Consider the following 24,999-nt stretch of genomic DNA (forward strand, 5'->3'; position numbering starts at 1 on the left):
AAAATCCTGTGTTTTTAATTATTTTGTGTGTAACGTGAAACAAAAGAAGCATTTTTCTGATTTATGATGGACAAAAAGTGCAATTTTCATCCATTTTTTACACATAAAATCCCTACAATCCCTTTTTATCCAACATGTGACACAACCGTGGCTCCTGATTGGTCCGCTGTGTCTGATGTGGTCATAATGTTACGCTTGACCTTTAACCTTTAACCCTGCGCTTGTCTAACTGTGTGGTTCTACTGCCTCCAGGTGGTCAGGGATGGGCAGACCGGTCAGAATGGTCAGACACTTGTTCCACACGTTGAAGACCGGACACACCGGCTGGATGAACGACACGTTAAAGGTGTGGAGATGCTGCGAGCCCACCGCGTCGTAGAAGCTGACGTATCCGGCGTCGTAGTCCAAGAGAACGCCGATGCGCCGCAGGTGAGGCGAGGGTTCGATCGCCAGCTCTTTACTGTTGTGACGGACGACCCAGGAGTTATTACAGCGGCAGAGGACCCAGGAGGCGGAGTTCTTGCCGATCCACTCGTGTTTCGGGGCGGATTTGTAGGCGATGCCCACGGCGTACCTGCAACGAGACACGGTTTAGAGTGAAGAACGTCGGTCCATCGTGAAAGAGACGCAACGGAAAGTTAGAAGACGCGTTTGGTTTCACAAGACAAGTTCACCTTTTCTGAGTTTTGTTGTGTAAATGTGTGAAGTACTTCCTGGTTCTAGTCCTGACCTGAGCAGCAGTGTTCTGGATGTTCTGGATGTTCTGGATGTTCTGGATGATCTGGATGTTCTGGATGTTCTGAATATTGTGGATGTTCTGAATATTGTGGATGTTCTGGATGTTCTGGATGTTCTGAATATTGAGGATGTTCTGGATGTTCTGAATATTGTGGATGTTCTGGATGTTCTGGATGTTGTGGATGTTCTGGATGTTCTGAATATTGTGGATGTTCTGGATGTTCTGAATATTGTGGATGTTCTGGATGTTCTGAATATTGTGGATGTTCTGGATGTTCTGGATGTTGTGGATGTTCTGGATGTTCTGAATATTGAGGATGTTCTGGATGTTCTGGATGTTCTGAATATTGTGGATGTTCTGGATGTTCTGAATATTGTGGATGTTCTGGATGTTCTGGATGTTGTGGATGTTCTGGATGTTCTGAATATTGAGGATGTTCTGGATGTTCTGGATGTTCTGAATATTGTGGATGTTCTGGATGTTCTGAATATTGTGGATGTTCTGAATGTTCTGGAAGTTGTGAATGTTCTGGATGTTGTGGATGTTCTGAATATTGTGGATGTTCTGTTCTGTCTTAAGTCTCGTTTGGAGAGTTCAGGACGTTACAGTCGTCTGATCTACTGGACACAAACGCAGGATAAGTCTCTGGTTTGGACACTTTACCTTTGATTTTTGACGTGTTTTTCGATGTAAAAAGCTGCAGATGTCACTGATTTGCTGTGTCTGTTAAAGTTCAGGCGTGAGTCCAGTATTACCTCTAGATTTCTGGCCTGATTTGAAGGTTTTAGAGAGTCTTGTCTGAGTTTATCTGGAGAAAGTCGTTTTTTCCTCCACACACTGATCGGTCGGTTCTAGTGACAGAGTGGATCCACTGGTCCAGATTCACCTGCTGACCCTCTGGACCCGCCTCACCTGACCCCGCCCCCCCTGACCCTGACCACATTCACCTGATTCACCTGGACGATAAACAGCTGAACTTTTTACAGTCGTTTTCTGTTTTGCGTCTTAAGTAAAACTGTTCGACACGTTTGAAAGAGAAGAACAAGTAAAATAGACATCAGGATAATGGTGAGGAATTATGTAATATTTATGGAAAATCCTAGAAAAAAAATAAATAAAAAAATACAGGAAAATTTAGTGAGTTTAAAATTAGGGAAATTATAATTTTTCTAACTATTATCTTGGGGAAAAAAAACTTGAATGCGTTAGTTTAGTTCGATGTAGTGCTATAGTCTGATCCAACCCAGTGTAATTATTTTCATTGTTTTCAGTCCCTGGCTCCAGTTTAACGTGAGGACAGTTGGCGTTTCAAAAGATATGCTATTTTATTTTGAATTGGTAATCGCTATGGCAACGATCCTGACTTTTCATCATCCTGGAACTCGTAGATTGCACGTTTAACAAACAAAACGGTTTCCAAAGTTCTCCACACTGTGAAATAAAATAAAAAACAGGACATTCTTTTTAATTATAGACTCATTATCGATACAAACTTCAGGTTATTTAAGTCGACTTCTCCTTTTACAGCGTGAAAATATGAACTTCTGAATAAAACGCTGCACTTTACGCTAATAAAACCTGCGACGGGTCCAATTTAATCACCATAATCGCTTAAGTCATCGGCCGTTTTATTGTGAAATTCTTCCCGGGGCGCTGCGCTTTTATTGTCGAAACCTCACCATGTGCTTCCTCCGATCAGCGCCTCCCAGTAATGGCGTCCGCTGTCGATGTAGACGTTTCCGACGACGCCGTAGCTGCTCTGGCTGCTGAAACGCTCCTGGCTGTGGCCCTTTTTGGACGTCGTCTCGTCGCGCTCCACCGTCAGGTTGTCATGGGAGACCTTCAGCTTCTTATGCGCCGTTTTGGGATCCAGTTTGAACGGTTGACCTGGAAAATACGTCGGGTTCAACAGGCTGTGCGCGAAGAAGCATGCTAGCTAGGTTAATGCTAATGCTAACTTTAATAAAACCATAAAATATTAAATAAACAACTCTTCCAAATTAAAATGGTTGATGTAAAGACTGTTTGTTTGTTTGTTTTTATGTGTGGACTATTTCAGTTTGTGATCTTTTACGCTCCAAAATTAGCATTAGCATTAGCGCTGACACAAACACCTGTCTTTCTAAACGCAAAACTGTTCTCGTTGAAGTTTCCGCATCGTTTGTTTAGTGTTTAAGCTGTGGTCAGACACACGAGCCCTCGAGTCACCGTCCAGTCTCTTTATCTTTAAATATATATTAATATTTATTCATTTTATCTTCAGTAAAAAACCTCACAAAGACAGAACAGGACAGGAAGTAGTGACGCTAACACTGAGGCTAAACGCTGTTGAGCCAAACGAAAACAAACCTGTGGAGATATTTTAGATACAGAAACATTTAGGTCACTGTGTTAAACTAAAATACTCAAAATTATATGATTACGTCGACTGGATTCTGTTGTTTCTTTCGCAAACGTGGAGAATAATTTCGTTAAAACCCCAAGACTTTATCTGATTCTTCTCGAACTGATTCTTTAGGTTCAGTTGCAGAAATAACGAGTTTCATCCAGCAGCGTTTTCTTTCCTGACAGCGTTAAACCGGCTTAAAACTAAACGCACAAATGCTCAAAATGCCAAATAACCTGGAAGAAAAACCATCAGGGAAAAATCAATAGATGAGCTATGTTAGCATGGTTAGCTCGAGCAGTCAAATATCTCATTAAACTTGTGGATTTCCAAAGGGCAGCGGTATTTACACAAACTCTGAGTCTCATTCCGACACGAGACCTGCGTGATGAAGGTAAAGGTCACGTTTACTCTCTCATTTCTTTATTTTGACTAATTCTACGTCTTATACACACACAGATGAGCTCAAATATGTGAAGTAAGACGTACGGAATTATGTAGGAAAAGGAAAAAAGGTCATTTTTACTTTTGAAAATCCTCAAAGTAAATCGTAAATTTTATAGAAGACGCTCAAAGTTCGTATTTTCTTTACTACATAATTCCACGTGTCTTCATATATTTCGTGTTTTCTGTGCGTTTATATAAAGTAAAAAGTCGTAAAAAATAAAATAAACGTTGTCTGAGAGGCCGTGTCCAGTCGGTCGTCTGCTCGTGCACTTTGACCTCGTGGTATTAACGTGTTTGGCGTCGCTCACTGTTGGTCTTGAGCGTCCCGGGCTCGCTCGTCCTGCTGCCCGCCTGGTTTATGGCCTTCACCACAAAGATGTACTTGGTGCCGCTCTGCAGGCCGTGCACGGTGTAGTGGTTCTGTTTGATGTTGGGCACGATCATCCAGCTCTCCAGAGAGTTACACAGACCTGAGGAAGAAACGGAGACGGAGGTGAAGAAGAGACGGAGTGAGAGTGACGTTAACCATAATGGAGGAAGAAAAAACCCCAGGATCATGTAGAGGGTTAATACGAACATTTAAGACCAGAATGAGTCTGAAGCAGCAGAGACAGAGAGAGAGGGGACAGTTTATATATAAAAAAAAGAAAATAAACTCAAAAAAACAAAACAAAAAACAAAAAAACAATTAAAATAATTAACAAAAAAATTAATTAATTAAATAAATAAAATATAATAATAATAATAATAATAATAATAATAATAATAATAATAATTAAAAAATAACAAAATAACAAAAAACCAAACAAAAAACTATTAAAATAATTAACAAAAAAATTAATAAATTAATAAATTAAATAAATAAAATAAAATAATAATAATAATAATAATAATAATAATAATAATAATAATAATAATAATAATAATAATAATACATAAATTAAATAAAAAATATAAATAAAAAACTTAAAAAATAAACAAATCTCTCATCTCATTAACACCAAAATGAGTCTGACAGCAGCAGGTACAGAGAGAGGACACAGTTTATAAATATATATATATAAAAAAAAAGAAAATAAACTCAAAATAACAAAAAAAAACCAACAAAAAACAATTAAAATAATTAGCAAAAAATAAATAAATAAATACACAAATAAAATATAATAAATAAAATAAGAAATATTATAATAATAAAAATACATAAATTAAATAAAAATAAATAAATAAAAAACTTAAATGAACTCATCTCTCATCTCATTAAGACCAAAATGACGAGTCTGAGCCACAGTTTTTCAATACAAAGTGAACTGGAGCCAGAGTTGATGGAACAGGAAGTGCGGCCATGCTCACTTCCTGTTTGGAACTTAGCGGCGGTTTAGCAGGTTAGCTGCGTCCATTTATATAAACAAACTGTGGATTGGACACGAAATGCGATAAGACAAGTTAAGTTACAGTGACAGCTTTGAAATTTTGATTATTTTGGCGTTTCTAGTCATGAATATCACTTTTATTTCCATTAACCGCCTTCTTTAACTGTATATTATTATTTTAGAAATGCATAAACAAAATAATCCAACTAAATGTTTCTAGATCGAGTATAAATATAATGGAAAATTTTGTTTTTTTAGATTTTGATTTAATAAATGCCACTATTTCAGTTCTAAAACATCTTTTGACTCATGTTTCATTGCTGTTTCGTTCCATTTGATACAATAGATATGAAAAAATGATAAACGGCTAATTAACTTGAAGTAGAAAACCTCTGCTAAGGCATGAGTTCTGACTTGCAACGGTAAAAATATAAAACGCCCAGACCAGACACAAACAAAAACTCAAAGATCTTTTCATTCAGGGTTAAATTATTGTTGCTTTTTATGGTTTAATGAACAGTAAGTCAACTTAATAAACACCGTGAAAGGACTAAACACTTTTTAAATGCCAAAAACAAAATAAATACTGATGAGGAAGGTAAAAAAAAAACAGTTATTTTACAAGAATCTAACCACCACCATCTTACTTAAAACATATTATACAAGCAATATGTCATGTTTTATTGTATTTGTCTGTTTTTATCTCATTTTGATTTTGTTCAGTCCTTGTTTTGAATGGCACTTATAAATAAAATGCATTATTATTATTATTATTATTATTATTATTAACCCAGACACAAGAGCGAACCGAACTTTCCGCGAAAGGTTGTGAACTCTTTCTGGGGTTTATTAACAGACGGACGCTGGAGCCAAAGTTTTCACGCGTCGTCGACTTCAGGCCTGTATTCTTCTCGTTCCTCGTCTGTGTCTTTTATCCGTGGCCCATTTCACTCAGACAAATATGGTCCAGTGACTTCTTCCTGTTCCCGAACGGCCCGCCCCCCGATCGCACACGGAGCGTTTAACTGCCCTCGCCAAAACGCCGCCAGGTGCTGTTCATTAAGTCGCTCTGTGTAAATGGATGTACGGTTAAAAAAAAGGATCTGCGTGAGTGCGTCGGGTTTTTTTATCGATGTTTATGAGTTTGGGATTAAACAGTCGACTAAAAATAAACGCAAATGTAAAATAAAGAGTAAATGTGTCGCTTTAAGACCAACGTAGGAGTTTGAAGAGACAAATTGTAGATTAATTATTTGTAAAATTTAAAGTTCCTCAACGAAATTAGATGAGACGCTGAAGCAAAGTTGACAGAATTATATAAAATAGAAGAAAACAAACGATAAAGAAACAAAATCTAATCTTAAAGGTCGATAACTTTTCTAGTGGGAATGCAGCACCAACAAGTCTCCACGGAGGATATAACTTTGCCTGGAATGTTCCTTGGTTTGGCATTATCACCTTGGAGACGACAAAAGGCAGAGTTACAGCCAGATCTGCGGAGAATGACGCTTTTAATACGCCAACGCTGACGCTGAGGGAGGTGAATTGTGGAAGTTTTTTCATCGATTGTTTCAGTACTTTATTGGGTTTAGTTCGTATTTATCTGATGTTTACGTGAACAAACAGAAATGGAAGGAATTTTAGAGCAACAGCGTCACCGCGATGGAGAGAAGGAGCGACTTACGGATGAAAATACGAAAGAAACTAGATTAGCAACCAAAAGGGAACGAACGTGTTTACATGAAAGGTTTTCTAACGCCGTCTTTAACTTCCAAACCAAACGAGTTTTAGTTACGAGGCCAAATGATTTCTAAAAAGGTAAAATAATCACGCGATATTTTAAATTTCCTTGACACTCTTGTTGATTCGTGGGAGCTGGAATCGCACCGCCAACCTGTGGACCAGCGCGTCTGACCGCTCGACTGGCGATCAGAGCGGGATTCGAACCGCCAACCTTCAGGTCAGCGGGCGAACGCTCTACCAACTGAGTTTTGGCACCTCTAAGTTGAAGCGGTGCAGTGAAAACAGGTGTAAAGCTGTACTGCGGGACATTAAAGACAAAGAAATCCTCATCTCCATGGAGCCCTATTCCCGAAAGTTGCACAGTGAAGCTTTTTATATCTTTGCTTTTCTGCCGAGCGTTTCATTTCAAATAAACCCGGGAGCGGCTCTGGAGTGTTTAACGCCAACAGCAACACCTCGGACACGGCCAAAGCGCTAAAAGGACGCGCCAAAAACCGAACGAGCCGAAGACGTATAAAACAGAAAGATCGGAAAAGGAAAATAAAGCGCACGCTAGCTAAAAGTTTAATGCGTTTGGTGCTAAAACGTGAAAGCGAGCTAGCGGCTAACGGCTAAACCCGCAGAGACGGAGACGGTGTGAAAACGAAAACGGAGGAAACGGCTGCGATTTAAATCTAACAGAAGATGGAGGGATGTAAAAAGGGCACAGGGGAGAGGTCTGAACACAAGCTGACCCCAATTCTGTGTGTTTGTTGTTGCTCAGTGGATTACACCTGATGCCCTGCCCCTGGTGAGCGCGGAGAGGACAGTCTGCTGTGTTGGGTTTTATTTCATACTTTTTAAAATCTGGCAACTAAATACTGCTAAGAAAAATCTAGATTCTGCTGAAAACTTCACGTCCATTCGCCTGTTATTAGCATCTTCATCTGCCAAAGGTCAAAGGTCAAAGGTCAGCCGTTGGCCACAGGGAGACACTTGTTCTTGTCTTTCGTATAATAATAAAAATGCTTAAAAAAACACTTTCCAGAGCATTGGTCACTCCAGACTCGGTGGTGGACACTGTGGGTGCGGTGTCTTTCCTAAGGACGCAGTGTCAGGTTTTGCAGTGGCGCCCCCCCGTGGCACCTGGTGTTCACTGCGGTCACAGTCCTGCTCGGTTTATAAAGTTAGCTTAGAGTTAAAACAGCAAAGTTACACAAGATCATATCGACTTATTAATGTGGACTCAGACACTAAACTCACTTTGAGTCGAATCCATGTCCCACACAATATGTCCTCAATATGTCCTCAATATGTCCTCAATATGTCATCAATATGTCCTCAATATGTCATCAATATGTCCTCAATACGTCATCAATATGTCATCAATATGTCATCAATATGTCATCAATATGTCCTCAATATGTCATCAATATGTCCTCAATATGTCCTCAATATGTGATCAATATGTCCTCAATTTGTCCTCAATATGTCATCAATATGTCCTCAATATGTCCTCAATATGTCCTCAATATGTCATCAATATGTCCTCAATATGTCCTCAATATGTCCTCAATATGTCATCAATATGTCCTCAATATGTCATCAATATGTCCTCAATATGTCATCAATATGTCCTCAATATGTCCTCAATATGTGATCAATATGTCCTCAATTTGTCCTCAATATGTCATCAATATGTCCTCAATATGTCCTCAATATGTCCTCAATATGTCATCAATATGTCCTCAATATGTCCTCAATTTGTCCTCAATATGTCATCAATATGTCCTCAATATGTCCTCAATATGTCCTCAATATGTCCTCAGTATGTCCTCAGTGTCCTCAATATGTCATCAATATGTCCTCAATATGTCCTCAATATGTGATCAATACATGATCAATATGTCCTCAATATGTCCTCAGTGTCCTCAATATGTCCTCAGTGTCCTCAATATGTGATCAATACATGATCAATATGTCCTCAATATTTCCTCAATATGTCATCAATATGTGATCAATATGTTCTCAATATGTCCTCAGTGTCCTCAATATGTCCTCAGTGTCCTCAATATGTGATCAATATGTCCTCTATATGTCCTCAATATGTCCTCAATATGTCCTCAATATGTCCTCAGTATGTCCTCAGTATGTTCTCTCTTCTTCTCTGGTGAAGATGGCGTGCTAGCATATACTCACTGGCGATATTAGCGTGCCCGGTGAAGATGGCGTACTGGAGCTCGTATGACACCACGGTGAACTCGTCGTCGGAGGTCCAGTGCGCCGTGATGGTGTCGTAGGAGGCGGTGCACAGCTCCTCCCTGATGCTCGGAGCCGTGGGAGCTGTGAGGGGAGGAGACGAGTGGATTTATGTTTACTCTTAATTGGCCCTGTAATATAAATTAACAGGTGGATGTTCTAATTCTGGGCCCCCTACACACGCTGGGGCCCCCTGACCACGGACCTTTTTGCCCTTCCCTGTCGACTCCCCTGCTAATACCTGTAAGTGACAAAAAGTTTATGTCGATGAAATGAAATGATTTAAACGTTTGTGTTTCTTGCAGCTCCTTCAGATATGATTTAGTTTGACTCATTTTTATGTCTGTCATTAAAAATACCAGATTCGGTGCTTTATTTCACGTTTTCTCTTTCCAAACACAATTTCAAATCAGATATTACGTCCCGACAGTTACTATTTAAACGTCTTATATTTTGCAAAGTGGACTCTTGTAGCTTTAACTCATGTTCTGATGCTGTTCTATGCTCAAAAAATGAACCTGGAGTTGTGTTTTGTTTCCTTTATTATTAGTCTGTCACATCTCCAAAGATCAAAACGCTCTGTTCCACCTTGTGATGTCATCAAGTGGTAGTTTAAGTCACCAGCTCCTTTTACATTTGGTTCAGCGGAGATTTTAGTTCAACTCCAGGACTGAAATGATCCAAATGATTCTATAAATGAAGGTGTGTGGAGTTTAAAAACACAGTGGAGCACTTCCTGTATCACCACATGATGACATCACAAGGTGGAACAGAGTGTTTTCTGTTCTAAATCTGCAGGTTTGAGTGTTAAACATGTGAGAATGAAACAAAACACAACTCCAGGTCTGTGTGTGACGAGGAAACGACATTAGAACAGATCAGAGAACAGTGTAATACGGGCCCTTTAAGTTACTTTTACTCGAGTACACTTTTTGGCTCGTCTCCCTCGTCTGGCTGAGAGAGCGGCATGACTCAGCGCGGCGCCCAGCCAACCGCCGCCTCCTTCAGTCGGAGCTTAAACCCTCACAGAGATGGAGCCTCGCGCACGGAGCGTTTCTCGGCTCTCGGCCTGATTAGACACAAAATGGAGGCTGTTCTTTCCGGGTGACTGGAGGGTTGGGCTTTTTAAAACACTGCGGCTGATCGGAGCGTCACATGATCTGCACATCCAGATTTTGGAAATGAATTACAAAATGACATCTATATTTAACCTGCTGAGTCATGAGGACATGGAGAGTGCAGTGTACATTTTAGTAATTAGATTTTTTTTTTTAAATAATATTAATCTCTGTGAATTTTCAACTTGTTTGCCCAAAAACACTAAAACTGCATTTTTTTTAATTCATATTTATTTATTTATTTATGTATTTATTTATTTATGTATGTATTTATTTATTTATAATATTTAATTATGTAATATTATTTTTAAATCGTATTTATTTGGGAATTAAAGGGCCCATATTACACTGTTCTCTGATCTGTTCTAATGTCGTTTCCTCGTCACACACAGACCTGGAGTTGTGTTTTGTTTCATTCTCACATGTTTAACACACAAACTCTGCAGATTTAAGATGGAAAACACTCTGTTCCACCTTGTGATGTCATCATGTGGTGATACAGGAAGTGCTCCGCTGTGTTTTTAAACTCCACACACCTTCATTTATAGAATCATTTGGATCATTTCAGTCCCGGAATTGACAATCTCATTTTTGTTTGTTTGTTTATTTATTTATTTTAATTAGATTTTATTTAATTTATTTTTATTTAATTTATTTTGTATTTATTTTTATTTTTTTATTGATTTTTATTATTTTTTTTTTTATTTTAATTTTAATTTTTATTTATTCATTTTTATTTATGTAAGTATTTATTTATTTATTTCGAGCACATTTATCAAACACACTTAATGCACATTTCACTTTCTTTTATTTTTTGATCATTTCAGTGTCTGGAATTTCCATTTTCTACTGAACTAAAGGTAAAAGGAGCTGTTAACTTGCAAAAATACCACTTGATGACATCACAAGGTGGGTCTCCAGGTCTGTTTTTGATGCGCTAACATTAGAACATGGATTAAAGCTGCGAGGGTCCATTTTGTGTGATACGGGACCTTTAAAAATCTGCACTTTAAAAGAAATAGGTTACGATTGTCACTACTACTCCTGACATAATAAGCCCTTTTGTTTATTTTTTTTATTTATTTGTTCTCCCTCGTGCTGTAACACACTCATGAAGCCGAGGTTGAGGGTTAGATTGCCGGTCGAGCCTCTTCTCGTCCTGTTGCTGTGGTGAGAGCCTGAATCTACTGGAACAATGGTGTGTGATTCACTCAGAGAAGAGCCCTCCAGAGCAGCCACTTATACTGCACACTACCCACAATGCACTGCTCCGGTCTGGGCTCCAAGCAACGTTTTACTGCACGTTTTGATTTGGCAAACTAGGACAGGGGCATTAGGTTTAGGCAAATTTAATGAGACAAGTTTGAAATTAGGTCATGGTACAAAAGGGTCTGTTTAAATTATTAGTCAAATTTGCATTAATTTATTATATTTTTATTTTTTTATTAAATTATTATTATTATTATTATTATTATTATTATTATTATTATTATTATTATTATTATTATTATATTTTATTTATTTTTTTATATTTTTCTTTTTTCGTTTTTTTTTTATTTTTATTATTATTATTATTTTTTGTTTATGTTTTTGTACCCGTGAGATAATCCAGACTCTCCAGCAGTTTCTTCTCTCTGGTGAAGTCCAGGGCGAAGTTGTCAAACGTGTCCGTCAGTGTTATCTCCGGGATCAGCACTTGGGTTGACGCGGTTGCCATGGAAACCCTGCAAAAAAACAAAAAAAAATGTAACAACTTAACTTTTTTTTTTTAATAAACATCTAACCCATTCATAAAAAACTATATTTTCATGTTTTTCTTCTCAAATAGTAACTTAAAGGTCTGAAATTACACAAAACTGACTCTTGTAGCTTTAAATCCACGTTCTAATGCCGTTTCCTCCTCAAAAACATGTTTTACCAACACTTTATTATTAGTCTGTCTCATCTCCAAAGCTCAAAACGCTCTGTTCCACCTTGTGATGTCATCAAGTGGTAGTTTTCAAGTTAAAAACAGCTCCTTTTACCTTTGGTTCTGTAGAGATTTTAGTTCAATTCCAGGAGCTGAAACGATCCAAATGATTCTAGAAATGAAGGTGTGTGGAGTTTAAAAACACAGTGGAGCACTTCCTACTTCCTGTATCACCACACGATGACATCACAAGGTGGAACAGAGCATTTTCAGTTTGAGAGACGTTTGTTTGTGCGTTAAACATGTGAGAATGAAACAAAACACAACTCCAGGTCTGTGGGGTTACGCTAACACCTTTGGTCCTAGCTAATCACGCTAACACGTCTGCTCACCGCTCGTTGATGCTCTTGGCGGTCTGGAGGAAGCGAGCGTGATCCGTCTCCTTCAGCGTCTGGTCGGCCTGAGAGATGAGCGCCGTGGACCTCTCGATGCACTGCTTACAGTTTGTGATCTGCTGGGCCAGTTTACGAAGCCTCTGGGTCTGAGACGAGAGAAGAGACGAGCCGTAAAAACACGACCGCGGACGGAATCTGTCCTACGCCGGGAAAAACGGGACGTCGAACGAGTTTTAGGGTCGGATTTGAATGCGTTTAGGACAGGTCCAAAACAGTAGATCTTTGGGTTTTCCTGAAGTTAAAGATACACTGTGAAGTCTATGATATTTTATAGGGTTTTATTTTGAAAATCTGCTTTATTCAAATATGGTAAATGGTCACAATTTTCCACGTTCAAGAATCAGAATCAGAATCAGAAGACGTTTATCGCCATCGTAAGCGCACACAGCTCACAAACTATGAACTTTTTTGCAACATCACTGAAAAACACTGAATAAATACAAATAACGACATGCACAAAGTAAAAAAAAAAACAAAATAAAATACTTAGATGTAGATAAACACAACAACAACATCAGAACAACAACACGGATTATTAAGAGTCCAGTTTAGTGTAGATATTATAAAGTATGGATCAGATCTGTGGACAAACGCTCTACCAACTGAGCCGCTGTCGCTTATATCAACTTGTAAAACTGTTTTTTAAAAAGGCTGTGAAAAGAGCTTAAAGTAAAGTGACATCGGTTATAGCGGCGAATCTGGAGCAGAGTTTGACTGTGAGTATCACAGCAACCAAAGAGCCAATCAGGAGCGAGGCTGATGAAGATGAAGGTAACGCCCCGTCCTGTTTGCACCGCTGGTTTAGTAGGGAGCGGGCGCTTAGCAACGCTGTCAATCAAACCTGTTGCTAATGCTAACAGGAGCGACCTCGGGGAAAGAAGGACCTGATTTGTCTGTTATTAATGTTCAGATCTTGATTTACAGACACAATAGTGAAATAAAAACCCCAGGATCATGTAGAGGGTTAATACGAACATTTAAGACCAGAATGAGTCTGAAGCAGCAGAGACAGAGAGAGAGAGGGCACAAAAAAAAAAATTAACTCAAAATCAAAAAAAAAAAAAAAAAAAAAAAAAAAATTAACTCAAAAAAATAAAAACAAAAAAACACAAAAAACAAAAAAGGTTACAAAAAAGTAAAAAAAATATAAAATTTAAAAATAAAATTGAAAATCAACTTAAAATAACAAAAAACAAAAAAATTAAAAACTCAAAATAACTAAAACAGTGAAAAAATAAACAAAAAAAACCCCACAACATAACTAAAAAAAAAGGAAAAAAAATTGAAAAAATAAACTCAAAATAAAAACCCCAGGATCATGTAGAGCAGTTTAATATGAATATTTAAGACCAAAATGAGTCTGACAGCAGCAGTTATGGAGAAAGGCGACAGTTTTTCAATAAAAAGTGAATTGGAGCCAGAAACGATAGAGCCGGACGTGCACTTATGATCAAAACGTACCTTTTTGAGCTCCACCGTGTCACCGTCTCATCAAAAACACGTCTCAAGAGGTTTAAAAATGTCATCCGTACACCCACGTTTGCGTAATCTAGCGATCTCTCTCTTACTCTAGTCAAACCCTCTTTACGGTTAGCGGTACGAGCCTGTCCAAAGCTCCGCCCACGAGCCTACGCCACCCATAAATGTACAAAAGCAGGAAGGTGGCGGCTAGCAGGTTAGCTACGTCCACTTATACAAAAAGTCTACGGTTTCATCGGCCTTTAATGAGCAGCGGCGAAGCGGTGACAGTCGTAATCTTTGGACCAATCAGGTTAATCCTCGCGATATCGATTTGCATGGAACACTGTTTAGCTTGAATTAAAAACGCTCGCCCCGACAAGACTGATGATGTTTCATTATGCAGGACGGCAGCTCTAAAGGTCGATCCATAGTTTGACTGATGCACGGAGCCATGTTTTTATTCATGTTTCGTAATTACTCTGAAGAGCGGAGGAAGCACGGAGCCGCAAAGGCCAATGACACATCACGGTAAAGCGGCGAGGAGTGTTTATGTGCGTCCTCCATTTTGAAATCAGCAAAAACAGGAACAAGAAGAAGTAGAAAAACGTGGAATAAAATGAGTCAGGGGAGTCGATACTGGACGTTTAAAGGCCCAGAACTGGACCCCATACGAGGATTTTTGTCCCAAATCTCTGGAATGATCCGTGTTTTTTGGTGTTTTACATGAATGAAGAGCAGAAGTACGACGTGTTGCTAGCGTGTCCGCGCGGTTGCGTATTCCCATGTTCCCTGGCGACGCCCCCTGAGCACAGACTTTAGACAGATTGAGGTCAGCAGCTGGATTTGGGTCAAAGGACAATTTCATCAACCGGAATTCTCGCCAGGAATTTATGAACGGCAACACCCGATCTGAAGACGCAACGCAACGGAAAAGCTAATATTTGCACAATCGGAATCGAACTGAAATGGAGACGAGGGAACGGGTTTAGCGTTTTGTGCGATAAACTGTTTCATAAATCATCCGAGTTGAGTTCACGAGCCAAAAGTGACTCCCTCGGTTTTGCTTCGGGAGGTGCTTTGGTTGGACTGAGTGCTCTTTCCAGCCGTTTAAATCAGCTTTTAAGACTGAGGAGCATCCATCTTCTGTCTGTAATATGAGGATCAGGCCAAGTGGATGTATAATTTTTATTTATTTAGTTTTATATTTTAAACACAGCCTGAATAAAGAAGCGACTGAGCGAGTGTGTGACGTCATCCGCGGCGTTCAGCTCCAAATGACGCTCATCGAGGCTAGCAAAAGTGCTCTCTTTGGGCCAGGGGCGTCGGTCGAAAGGGGGTAAAGGGGGCTGTTTACCCAGGGGCCCACTGCAGCAAGGGGCCCCTCACAAAGTCTCTAAAATGCATTTTTTATAAGACAATACTTTGGAGCTACACTGCTGCGTTTGGCTCTTCTCTTTGTATAAATAAAACTAAACTTTTTCCTGCATGTTTTACTTTGTTGATGCCGTAAAAATGACATGCTAATTCCGTCTTAAAATGGCTGTACTTGTTTTTTATGCAATGAAGTAAAAAGATTTATGTCCACAGTAAATACATGATGTTTAAAAAAGAGCTCTTGGTGTCTAAATAAATCTAGAACCTAATTATAAAGCTTTTAATCCTCCACAAACCATGAAGAGTTAGCATCTTACTTGTTGTTAGCATTAGCATTTTTCTCTGCATTTCAAAAGGAGAGTGTGAGTGCTCTCTTTGCGCTCTCCCCGTAGAAATAAATCGTAAACGGTTACATTTTTACGCAGCACTTTACAACGTTCAACCTTCATATCCGTGGACAAACGCTCTACCGACTGAGCCACCGTCGCCCGTTACATAAATAAACATAAATTATCAGTGCTCTGGCTCGTAAACTCATCATGTTGAATATTTATGATGCTAGGAATACGTTTAGAAAGTGAGGAATAACTTTGGACTGCAGAAACGAAGCTAAAAACTAAAATGACAAACACCTGCAGTTCCACAGATCACCACAAGAGGCTCACTCCATAATCTGTGTCAGTTTGGACGGGGGATGATGGTTTTCTTCACGTTAGCGAAATAAAAACGTTATCTGAAGTTCCAAGACGGCATCCACCTCCCCGGACCCTCATGTTTCAACACCTTTTCTGTCTTTAGATAGAAAAACGGCCCGAGGAAAATAGAGTTGTCGACAGAACGATGCGCCATAAACCGCTCCAGATAAATGTTTTTTAGTTTCGCTTTCGTCCCCGTCCGGCTCACCTTCCCTTCCTTGATCTTGCTCCCGATGATCTGCTTGCGTTGTTGGATTATTTCGATCAGCATGTCGCACTCCTCCAGCAGTTTGCCCTCCTGACGTGACGCGTTCACCTGGAAAAGACGACATAAAGACGGGATTAGGTAAACAAAGCGATGGATGGATGGAGCGGGTGTCGTGCGGAGGGGGGGGGGTTCACGATCTCCGCCCAGGGACACGAGGGCCGTTCTCATCCGTCAGCTGCTCGGTCGTGTCTCCGGGAGGATAGTCAGTCATTTAAGTTCTTTTCTTGGAGCTGCCCTGGGCCTGAGGGTTTTATATCGTGCAGTTGGTAAAATGCGGCGTCAGATGTAGAGTTCATAAACGAGGGGCGTGTCTTGCAGGATAATTAGGCTTTTAAAGGTCCGATATTACGCAAAAAAGGACTCTAATGAGCTTTAATCCATGTTATAATGACGTTTCCTCGTCACACACAGACCTGGAGTGGTGTTTTGTTTCATTCTCACATGTTTAACACACAAACTCTCCTGAAAACACTCTGTTCCACCTTGTGATGTCATCATGTGGTGATACAGGAAGTGCTCCGCTGTGTTTTTAAACTCCACACACCTTCATTTATAGAATCATTTGGATAATTTCAGTCCCGGAATTGACAATCTCATTTTTGTTTGTTTGTTTATTTATCTATTTAAATTCGATTTTATTTAATTTATTTTTATTTAATTTATTTTGTGTTTATTTATTTTTAATTTATTATAATTTTTTTATTGTTTTTTATTTGTATTTATTTTTAATGTATTCATTTTTATTTATGTATTTATTTATTCATTCATTTTTATTTATGTATTTATTTATTCATTCGTTTATTTATTTATTTACTTTAATTAGATTTGATTAAATTTATTTTTATTTAATTTATTTTGTATTTATTTTTTATAGATTTTTTATTATTATTTTATTGTTTTTTATTTTTATTTATTTTTTAATTTATTCATTTTAATTTATGTATTTATTTATTCATTCATTTATTTATTTATTTACTTTAATTAGATTTTATTAAATTTATTTTTATTTAATTTATTTTGTATTTATTTTTTATAGATTTTTTATTATTATTTTTATTGTTTTTTATTTTTATTTATTTTTTAATTTATTCATTTTTATTTATGTATTTATTTATTTATTCATTTATTTATTTATTTCAAGCACATTTGTCAAACACACTTAATGCACATTTCACTTTCTTTTATTTTTCTTATTTAAGCTCGAAAAGGAGAAAGAAAATGTATTAAACCCCACCCCTACCTTCATTAAAACATAAATCAAATGTTTGTTTAAGCTTCTTTTTCTCTCAATCTCGACTGAACTAAAGGTAAAAGGAGGAGGAGTTAACTTGAAAACTACCACTTGATGACATCACAAGGTGGAACGTCGCATTTTGAGCTTTGGAGATGAGACAAAAACACAAGTCCAGGTCTGTTTTTGACGCGCTAACGACATTATAACACGGATTAAATCTCCTAAGAGTCACTTTTGTGTCACATTGGACTGGTAGATCACCATCGACGTAATGAACACCTCCGCTTTAAACATTCACGTGGGTTCGGTATTTTCCCTCCGTCCCGTCGTCCATCTTGAAAAACGCTCATGGAACCGCCCACTTGTCAATTAAACCGTTTTATCCACTGCAAAGACCTGGAGTGACACGACGCGCTCGTCTTTAGCACAAAAACAGCCCTCGATAATTGACTAACGGCGCCCTCTGCTGCCTGTACGAGCACAAAAACCAACGCTATCGAGCTGATTTATCCGTTTTTAATGTTCACGTGTGGATTTACAGACACAAACGCGAAATAAAAACCCTTGAATCGCGTAGAGTTGCTATTCTGAACGCGTCAGCTAGCGGGTTAGCTTTGTCCGTTTATATATACAACTTCTGCTTGACCCGCGATCCGTTATCTCACGTTGACAGCGCTTGACTCGTTTTACCGTTCACACGCTGGATACGGTTAGAACGCGCGAGAAACGTCGACAGGAAGCCGTGCCATTTTCCCACGTTGTTGTTTTTTTTTGTGGATGTGCCGACGCTAAAGTGACAGCTGGTTTAATAACGCCATCACGCTGAGAAGAGCTAGCTAGCCAAAAACGTCTCCCGACTGCCACAGAGCTAATAATGTTTTTACACATCACAAGCCGGAACAATTCTACAACCTCACGTCAACTCCGGAGCGTTTTCAGACGGTCGGAGCGGGACGTCTGGAGGAGGATGTGTTGTTACTATAGCGATGTCAGCGCTGCCTCCTCGCTGATGCTAATTGGGTTGGTGCAAATCGTTTGGACAGCTGGGGAGCGCCGCGTCCTGGAATCTACTGTTTGCAGACGGCGTGTCATTAGTTCGGAGCAGTTTAGGGGCTTATTAAAACTATGTTCGTCTCGTGTCGTTACATAATCTGTGTATTTGTATCGCGGCGAGACAGAAACCGCCGGAGAGTCTAAAGCGGCGGATAATGGGGCAGAACGCACTGACATGTCGGCCCTATCTCGCAATAGTTAGAGCGATGACGGACGGTGGGAGATCTGGAGGAAACGTGAGCTGAGAGGCGACGTTTGAAGAGACGACACGAGGAGCAGAGTTTGAGTTTAACAAAATGATGAGTCGGAAAAGAAAGGCCTCGGTGTGCAGGTTAATCTGTGATTATACACCTGTGGAACTGGTTTAGACCTGGTTCAGTCCTGGTTCAGTCCTGGTTCAGTCCTGGTTTAGTCCTGGTTTAGTCCTGGTTTAGTCCTGGTTTAGTCCTGGTTTAGTCCCAGTTTTACTCCCAGGTTTAGTCCTGGTTTAGACCTGGTTTAGTCCTGGTTTAGTCCTGGTTTAGTCCTGGTTTAGTCCTGGTTCAGTCCTGGTTCAGTCCTGGTTTAGTCCTGGTTCAGTCCTGGTTCAGTCCTGGTTCAGTCCTGGTTCAGTCCTGGTTCAGTCCTGGTTCAGTCCTGGTTCAGTCCTGGACTTCAGTCCTGGTTTAGTCCTGGTTCAGTCCTGGTTCAGTCCTGGTTCAGTCCTGGTTCAGTCCTGGTTAAGTCCTGGTTCAGTCCTGGTTAAGTCCTGGTTCAGTCCTGGTTCAGTCCTGGTTCAGTCCTGGTTCAGTCCTGGTTCAGTCCTGGTTCAGTCCTGGTTTAGTCCTGGTTCAGTCCTGGTTCAGTCCTGGTTCAGTCCTAGTTTAGTCCTGGTTTAGTCCTGGTTTAGTCCTGGTTTAGTCCTGGTTCAGTCCTGGTTCAGTCCTGGTTCAGTCCTGGTTCAGTCCTGGTTCAGTCCTGGTTTAGTCCTGGTTCAGTCCTGGTTCAGTCCTGGTTCAGTCCTGGTTCAGTCCTGGTTTAATCCTGGTTCAGTCCTGGTTCAGTCCTGGTTCAGTCCTGGTTCAGTCCTGGTTCAGTCCTGGTTCAGTCCTGGTTCAGTCCTGGTTCAGTCCTAGTTTAGTCCTGGTTTAGTCCTGGTTCAGTCCTGGTTTAGTCCTGGTTTAGTCCTAGTTTAGTCCTAGTTTAGTCCTGGTTTAGTCCTGGTTTAGTCCTGGTTTAGTCCTGGTTTGATCCTGGTTTGATCCTGGTTTGATCCTGGTTTAGTCCTGGTTCAGTCCTGGCTTAGTCCTGGCTTAGTCCTGGTTTAGTCCTGGTTTAGTCCTGGTTTGATCCTGGTTTGATCCTGGTTTAGTCCTGGTTCAGTCCTGGTTTAGTCCTGGTTTAGACCTGGGTAGTCCTGGTTTAGTTCTGGTTTAGTCCTGGTTTAGTCCTGGTTTAGACCTGGGTAGTCCTGGTTTAGTCCTGGTTTAGTCCTGGTTTGATCCTGGTTTAGTCCTGGTTTAGTCCTGGTTTAGTCCTGGTTTAGACCTGGGTAGTCCTGGTTTAGTCCTGGTTTAGTCCTGGTTTAGACCTGGGTAGTCCTGGTTTAGTCCTGGTTTAGTCCTGGTTTAGTCCTGGTTTAGACCTGGGTAGTCCTGATTCAGTCCTGGTTTAATCCTGGTTCAGTCCTGGTTCAGTCCTGGTTTAGTCCTGGTTCAGTCCTGGTTTAGTCTTGGTTCAGTCCTGGTTTAGTCTTGGTTCAGTCCTGGTTTAGTCTTGGTTCAGTCCTGGTTTAGTCTTGGTTCAGTCCCGGTTTAGTCCTAGTTTAGTCCTGGTCCTCAGAGACAGGGAGCTCAGAGTAGAGCCGCTGCTCCCAGAGGAACACTGAGGCTCTTCTTCTCGCTCCATCTGCTCCGACTCTTCTCTGGGGGGATGTTCATGTCCCAGCGGGAGAACCAGGTCATAAAGTGTAAAACAGACAAACACAGTCCAGGCTAACGGTTTAGCTTCATCGGTTACACAACAGAAGTGCCACGTTACCATGGCAACTCATTATCTAACATCAACTCAAAAGGAAAATGGACGTAGAATCTTTGGATCTCACTGTAGTTTTTCTACGGCTACGAAACGTCTTCAAAACTGTTTTTATGCTAACGCTAACAAACACGCCGACAGAACACGGCCGTATCTGCGACATCAAACAATTAAACCTCAAAATCTGAACCAAAAATGAGACTGAAATAAAACTTGAATTTGAAAATGCAAAATACGAGACGTGAACGAGGCCGACGCGTCAGTCACACCGAGCTCAGAACAGAAAATTAAAGACGAATAAACTTACAAAACAACTCAGATTTGACGGGCCTAGTTTTACACAACAGACGGCGGCCATGTTGGGTTCAGTCTAATCGATGTGAGCAGCTCCGCGGAAACTCTGACAAACTGGAGACGCACAACAACAACAAAAAAAAAACAAAAGCCCAGAGGAAAATCCAGTTAAAACAAGTTTGAATCAAGTCATTTTTTTTAGCTTCAGTTGCGTCACTGTTTTGATTAATAATTTTGGACAAGGATAGAATCTGCGAGTAAGAACAAGACATGAGTTAGAACTGGGCAAGCTGCAGATCCCACAGCTTAACCTGGACCTGGACCGCTCAAAACATCAGGGATTTATGATTCTAGATCGTAATATTCTGGATTATGTACAGAGATGTCGTGGGCGTGGCATGATTTAGCAAACTGAAGCGATCCAGAGCGGGTTTATCCTCTTAACTGGGTCAACGCTCAGTGTGAGTCGTGTCTAGACGCTCGTCCAACCGCGGACCATAAAGACGAGATTTAACCCTTGAACGACGGAGCACATTACAGACTTTTATTCTTTTTTTTAGCCGTAAAAATCCCGTTAAAGGAAGTATCAGCCTGTAGTTTTGCCTTTTTCCACACAACTTCCTCTATTTTACATAACCATCCTTATTTTTCCTTTGACGGACAATCCCTGCGCTCTGATTGGTTCGTCTTCGAGGGCGACGTAAGCGCATGACCGTAATGACAGTAGCGTATTTTAAAGAGCGTCATGTTTCTGCTTTGAGACGCCGTTTGAATTTACGTGAAGCGTAATCGGTTGCGGAGTTACGGTAATGGAAAAGTCTGCAACCGCGAGTCTGTCGGCGACGTTAGCATCCGACGCTATAGAGCTAAGTGAACGTGACGTCGCCCACAGCGTTCGGCTACAAATGAAGTGCATCGAGGCTAGCAGTTATAGCGGAGAATTTGGAGTCGAGTTACATATTTACTCTGACTGGACATCATAGCAACCAAAGAGCCAATCCAGAGCGAGGATGTTGGAGGTAACGCCCCTTCCAGCTTAGCAACGCTCATTTACAGACACAATAGTGAAATAAAAACCCCAGGATCATGTAGAGGGTTAATACGAACATTTAAGACCAAAATGAGTCTGAAGGACAGAGACAGAGAGGGGCAGTAAAAAAAAAACTAAAAAAAAAACCTCAAAATAACAAAAACACACACACACAAAAAAAACTCTAAACAACTAAAAGAAATTATAATAAAAAAAAAACTCAAAATAAAAAAGACAACTCAAAATAACAAACAAAAAAAATCTAAATAACTAAAAAAAATTAAGAAAATAAACAAAAATAAAAAAAACCTCAAATTAAAAAAAATAAATTAATAAAAAAAATTCAAAATAACCAAAAAAAAAAAAAAAGAATCCCAGGATCATGTAGAGGGTTAATACGAACATTTAAGACCAGAATGAGTCTGAAGCAGCAGAGACAGAGAGAGGACACAAAAAAAACAAAAAACAAAAAAAACAACCTCAAAATAACAAAAACACACAAAAAAATCAAGAAAAAAATAAATAAATAAAATAACTCGAAACAACTAAAAGAAATTATAATAAAAACAAAAAAAAACTCAAAATAAAAAAAGACACAACTCAAAATAACAAAAAAAAAAATCTAAATAACTAAAAAAAATTAAGAAAATAAACAAAAAAAACACCTCAAAATAAAAAAAAATAAATTAATAAAAAAAATTCAAAATAACAAAAAAAAAAAAAGAATCCCAGGATCATGTAGAGGGTTAATACGAACATTTAAGACCAAAATGAGTCTGACAGACGCAGGGACAGAGAGACGACGGTTTTTCAATAAAAAGTGAATTGGAGACAGGAAGTGCGCCCATGATCACTTCCTGTTTGGAACGCAGCAGCTAGCAGTCAAACAGTCTAGACCATTACAGAAAATATGAAGTTTTTATGATTTTATTTTATATTTTCATTGAATTAAATGATCAAAACATATCAAATATTTTAATCATCCTTATACTTAATTCTCAACCGTTAGCATACACGCAGCACTTAGCAAAGACGCTCCAATCCGCAGATGTTTCCTTCTCCGGCTGTTGATCAAAGAACTCAGTGACCTTTGACCCCGCGACTGTGTTTTATTTAAAGCTCCTCGTCGTCGTCGTCGTCGAACGTGGAGCTGCGGGCGCTCACATCTGGGGTCTGAACGCACGCTAACGCACACGCTAACTCACACGCTAACGTACACGACGCCAGGACGCTCATAAGAAATGGATCAAACAATGCATTTTTAAACAGATGGCGTGTCGCGGGTTTGAAAGTTAAAAACAAATCACGCGAAGCTAAAAAAAAAGTGTTTTTCCGTGCACGTTTTGGTCCGCGCTGATGCTAGTCCCACGTCATAAGATTTATCGTGCAACATGTGAAATTTACAAAACAGATCACTTTTATTAACAATTATGAACACGTAAATATTGCAGAGCTTCAGATTATCGCAGATAGCATGTTTAGCTTAAAGTGCTAACTGTTGCTACATGCTAAAGTGTCAGGGGTGAGTCATGCCACTTAGGAGAAAGGTCAGTGTTTTGGTGACGAAGGAAAGTAAAAATACAAGCAAAATTCAGATTATAACTTGACTAAAAGTGGGATTTTTTGGATTCTTACCTCGACGTGTTGACAAGTCTGGATGAGTTTCCCCATCAGCGACTCCAGCTCGTTGTTGCGTTTGATGAGGTTGCTCAGGTTGGAGTCCAGGGCTTGCTGTAAATAATAAAAAAACATCAAAAATACGATTAATTTAACTAAAACGTAACCCCACAGTTTACAGCGAGTCGACGTGGACCCGGGATGGAGCTCAGACTTCAGAAAAAAAACCTCCCAAACCCATCGACCTCCGCGCGCCGTCGCTCACCTCGCGCGGGTCGTAGCCCTCGTTGCCCCTTTGCTGCCGCCTCATTCCGGGACCGTCCTGTTTCGAGAATCCACCACCGCGGGACCCGACTCTGACTCTATCTGACTACGGGACGGACTCTACGCCGAGCGCCCAGCCGTGCACGAACGCCCATCCAAGCGACAAATTAGGAATCAAAAGCCCCTTCTCTCTAGACTGGAGCGCTCCGAGCTAACGAACCGGCAAACAGGTGACAGTGATGCCCCTAGCTCCTCCTCCCTAGTTTCCTACTTTCCTTTCCTCCTCCCTTACTCGCTCCGCTCACTCTCTCGCTCGCTCACCCCCCTTTGGCGTTTCGCTCAAGCTGTCTTTCCGCGTATTACGGTCAGCTGGAGCATGCTTTATTGTGGCCTTTCATAACAGGAATTCCAAACCCGGATTGTCAAAGATTCTTCCGAGCCCATTGGAGCGGAAATTCTAGGACATTCCAGCCAGTTTCACAGCTTTTCCGAGTAAAATACGGGGAATATTTGAACTCTGAACGCGGGGAAAGACGTCGTGAAGTCGTGTTTGATTGTGCGATTGTTGTTGCGGTGAAAGGGCTTAATGTTTGGCCTTAATACGGAGATGACACACAAAAAAAAAACGGAGCGCGGAAACGGGAATGAGACGCGGCCGATTGTTTTATCATAACGGAGATAAAAATAGAGCTTTAAAGTTGATTGCCGCGACATCACGACATCATGTAGAAAACTAAATGAATTCTTAATTAAAACAAGGAAAACATATTTACAAACTGCAAACGAAGCGGATTCTCGTGGGAAATCTGGGAATCAAATATTAAAATTTCAAACTGATCTGTGTTAAAGTATCTGTCATCTTCCCCGCGCGTCAAACCGGATCCATTTTGAAGTAAATAAAGCCGGAGTTTCCTGTGAAGTTAATCTGCGTCCCCAAAGCTCGCGCTAAGCTCTGAGCCGCTCTGATCTGATGAGATTTCACATCGACACTGAGCTTCACTTTGGGCTGATGTGCGACTTTTATTTTTGTCATTCATGGATCAAAATCCAAATATAATGTGGCAGTTTATGAATGTCACTGTGAGGAGTCGCCGGGGCAGAGCAGGAGGGAGAACATGTTTGGAGACGCAGTTTAGAAGTTTTGCCAACTTCAGTTTTTATATATATTTTTTTCTTGATATTTATTTATTTATTTATTTGTGAACAAACTCAGAAAAAGCTTTAGTTTAGATACTTGTCATTAGTTAGCTTTCTCCTGGTTTAGTCCTGGTTTTAGTCCTGGTTTAGTCCT

The 24,999-nt window shown here is 40.0% G+C and overlaps 1 protein-coding gene across 2 annotated transcripts in view; it reads right to left on the reverse strand.

Moving 5' to 3' along the window:
- Positions 1-225: 225 nt before the first annotated feature.
- The window catches only part of LOC117383973 (E3 ubiquitin-protein ligase Midline-1-like), an 85,234-nt gene continuing 60,460 nt past the window's right edge, over positions 226-24,999 (reverse strand). For both annotated transcript variants that reach the window (XM_055227393.1, XM_033981234.2), the window contains exons 3-10: positions 23,463-23,558; positions 16,144-16,251; positions 12,343-12,491; positions 11,638-11,765; positions 8,864-9,007; positions 3,881-4,042; positions 2,419-2,626; positions 226-574 (exon numbers count right to left, since the gene is read on the reverse strand). In XM_055227393.1, the coding sequence (XP_055083368.1) occupies positions 226-574; positions 2,419-2,626; positions 3,881-4,042; positions 8,864-9,007; positions 11,638-11,765; positions 12,343-12,491; positions 16,144-16,251; positions 23,463-23,558 (1,344 nt within the window). The remainder of the gene's footprint in view (positions 575-2,418; positions 2,627-3,880; positions 4,043-8,863; positions 9,008-11,637; positions 11,766-12,342; positions 12,492-16,143; positions 16,252-23,462; positions 23,559-24,999) is intronic.

The sequence above is a fragment of the Periophthalmus magnuspinnatus genome, chromosome 2 (assembly GCF_009829125.3).
Source record: "Periophthalmus magnuspinnatus isolate fPerMag1 chromosome 2, fPerMag1.2.pri, whole genome shotgun sequence".
NCBI lineage: Eukaryota > Metazoa > Chordata > Actinopteri > Gobiiformes > Gobiidae > Periophthalmus > Periophthalmus magnuspinnatus.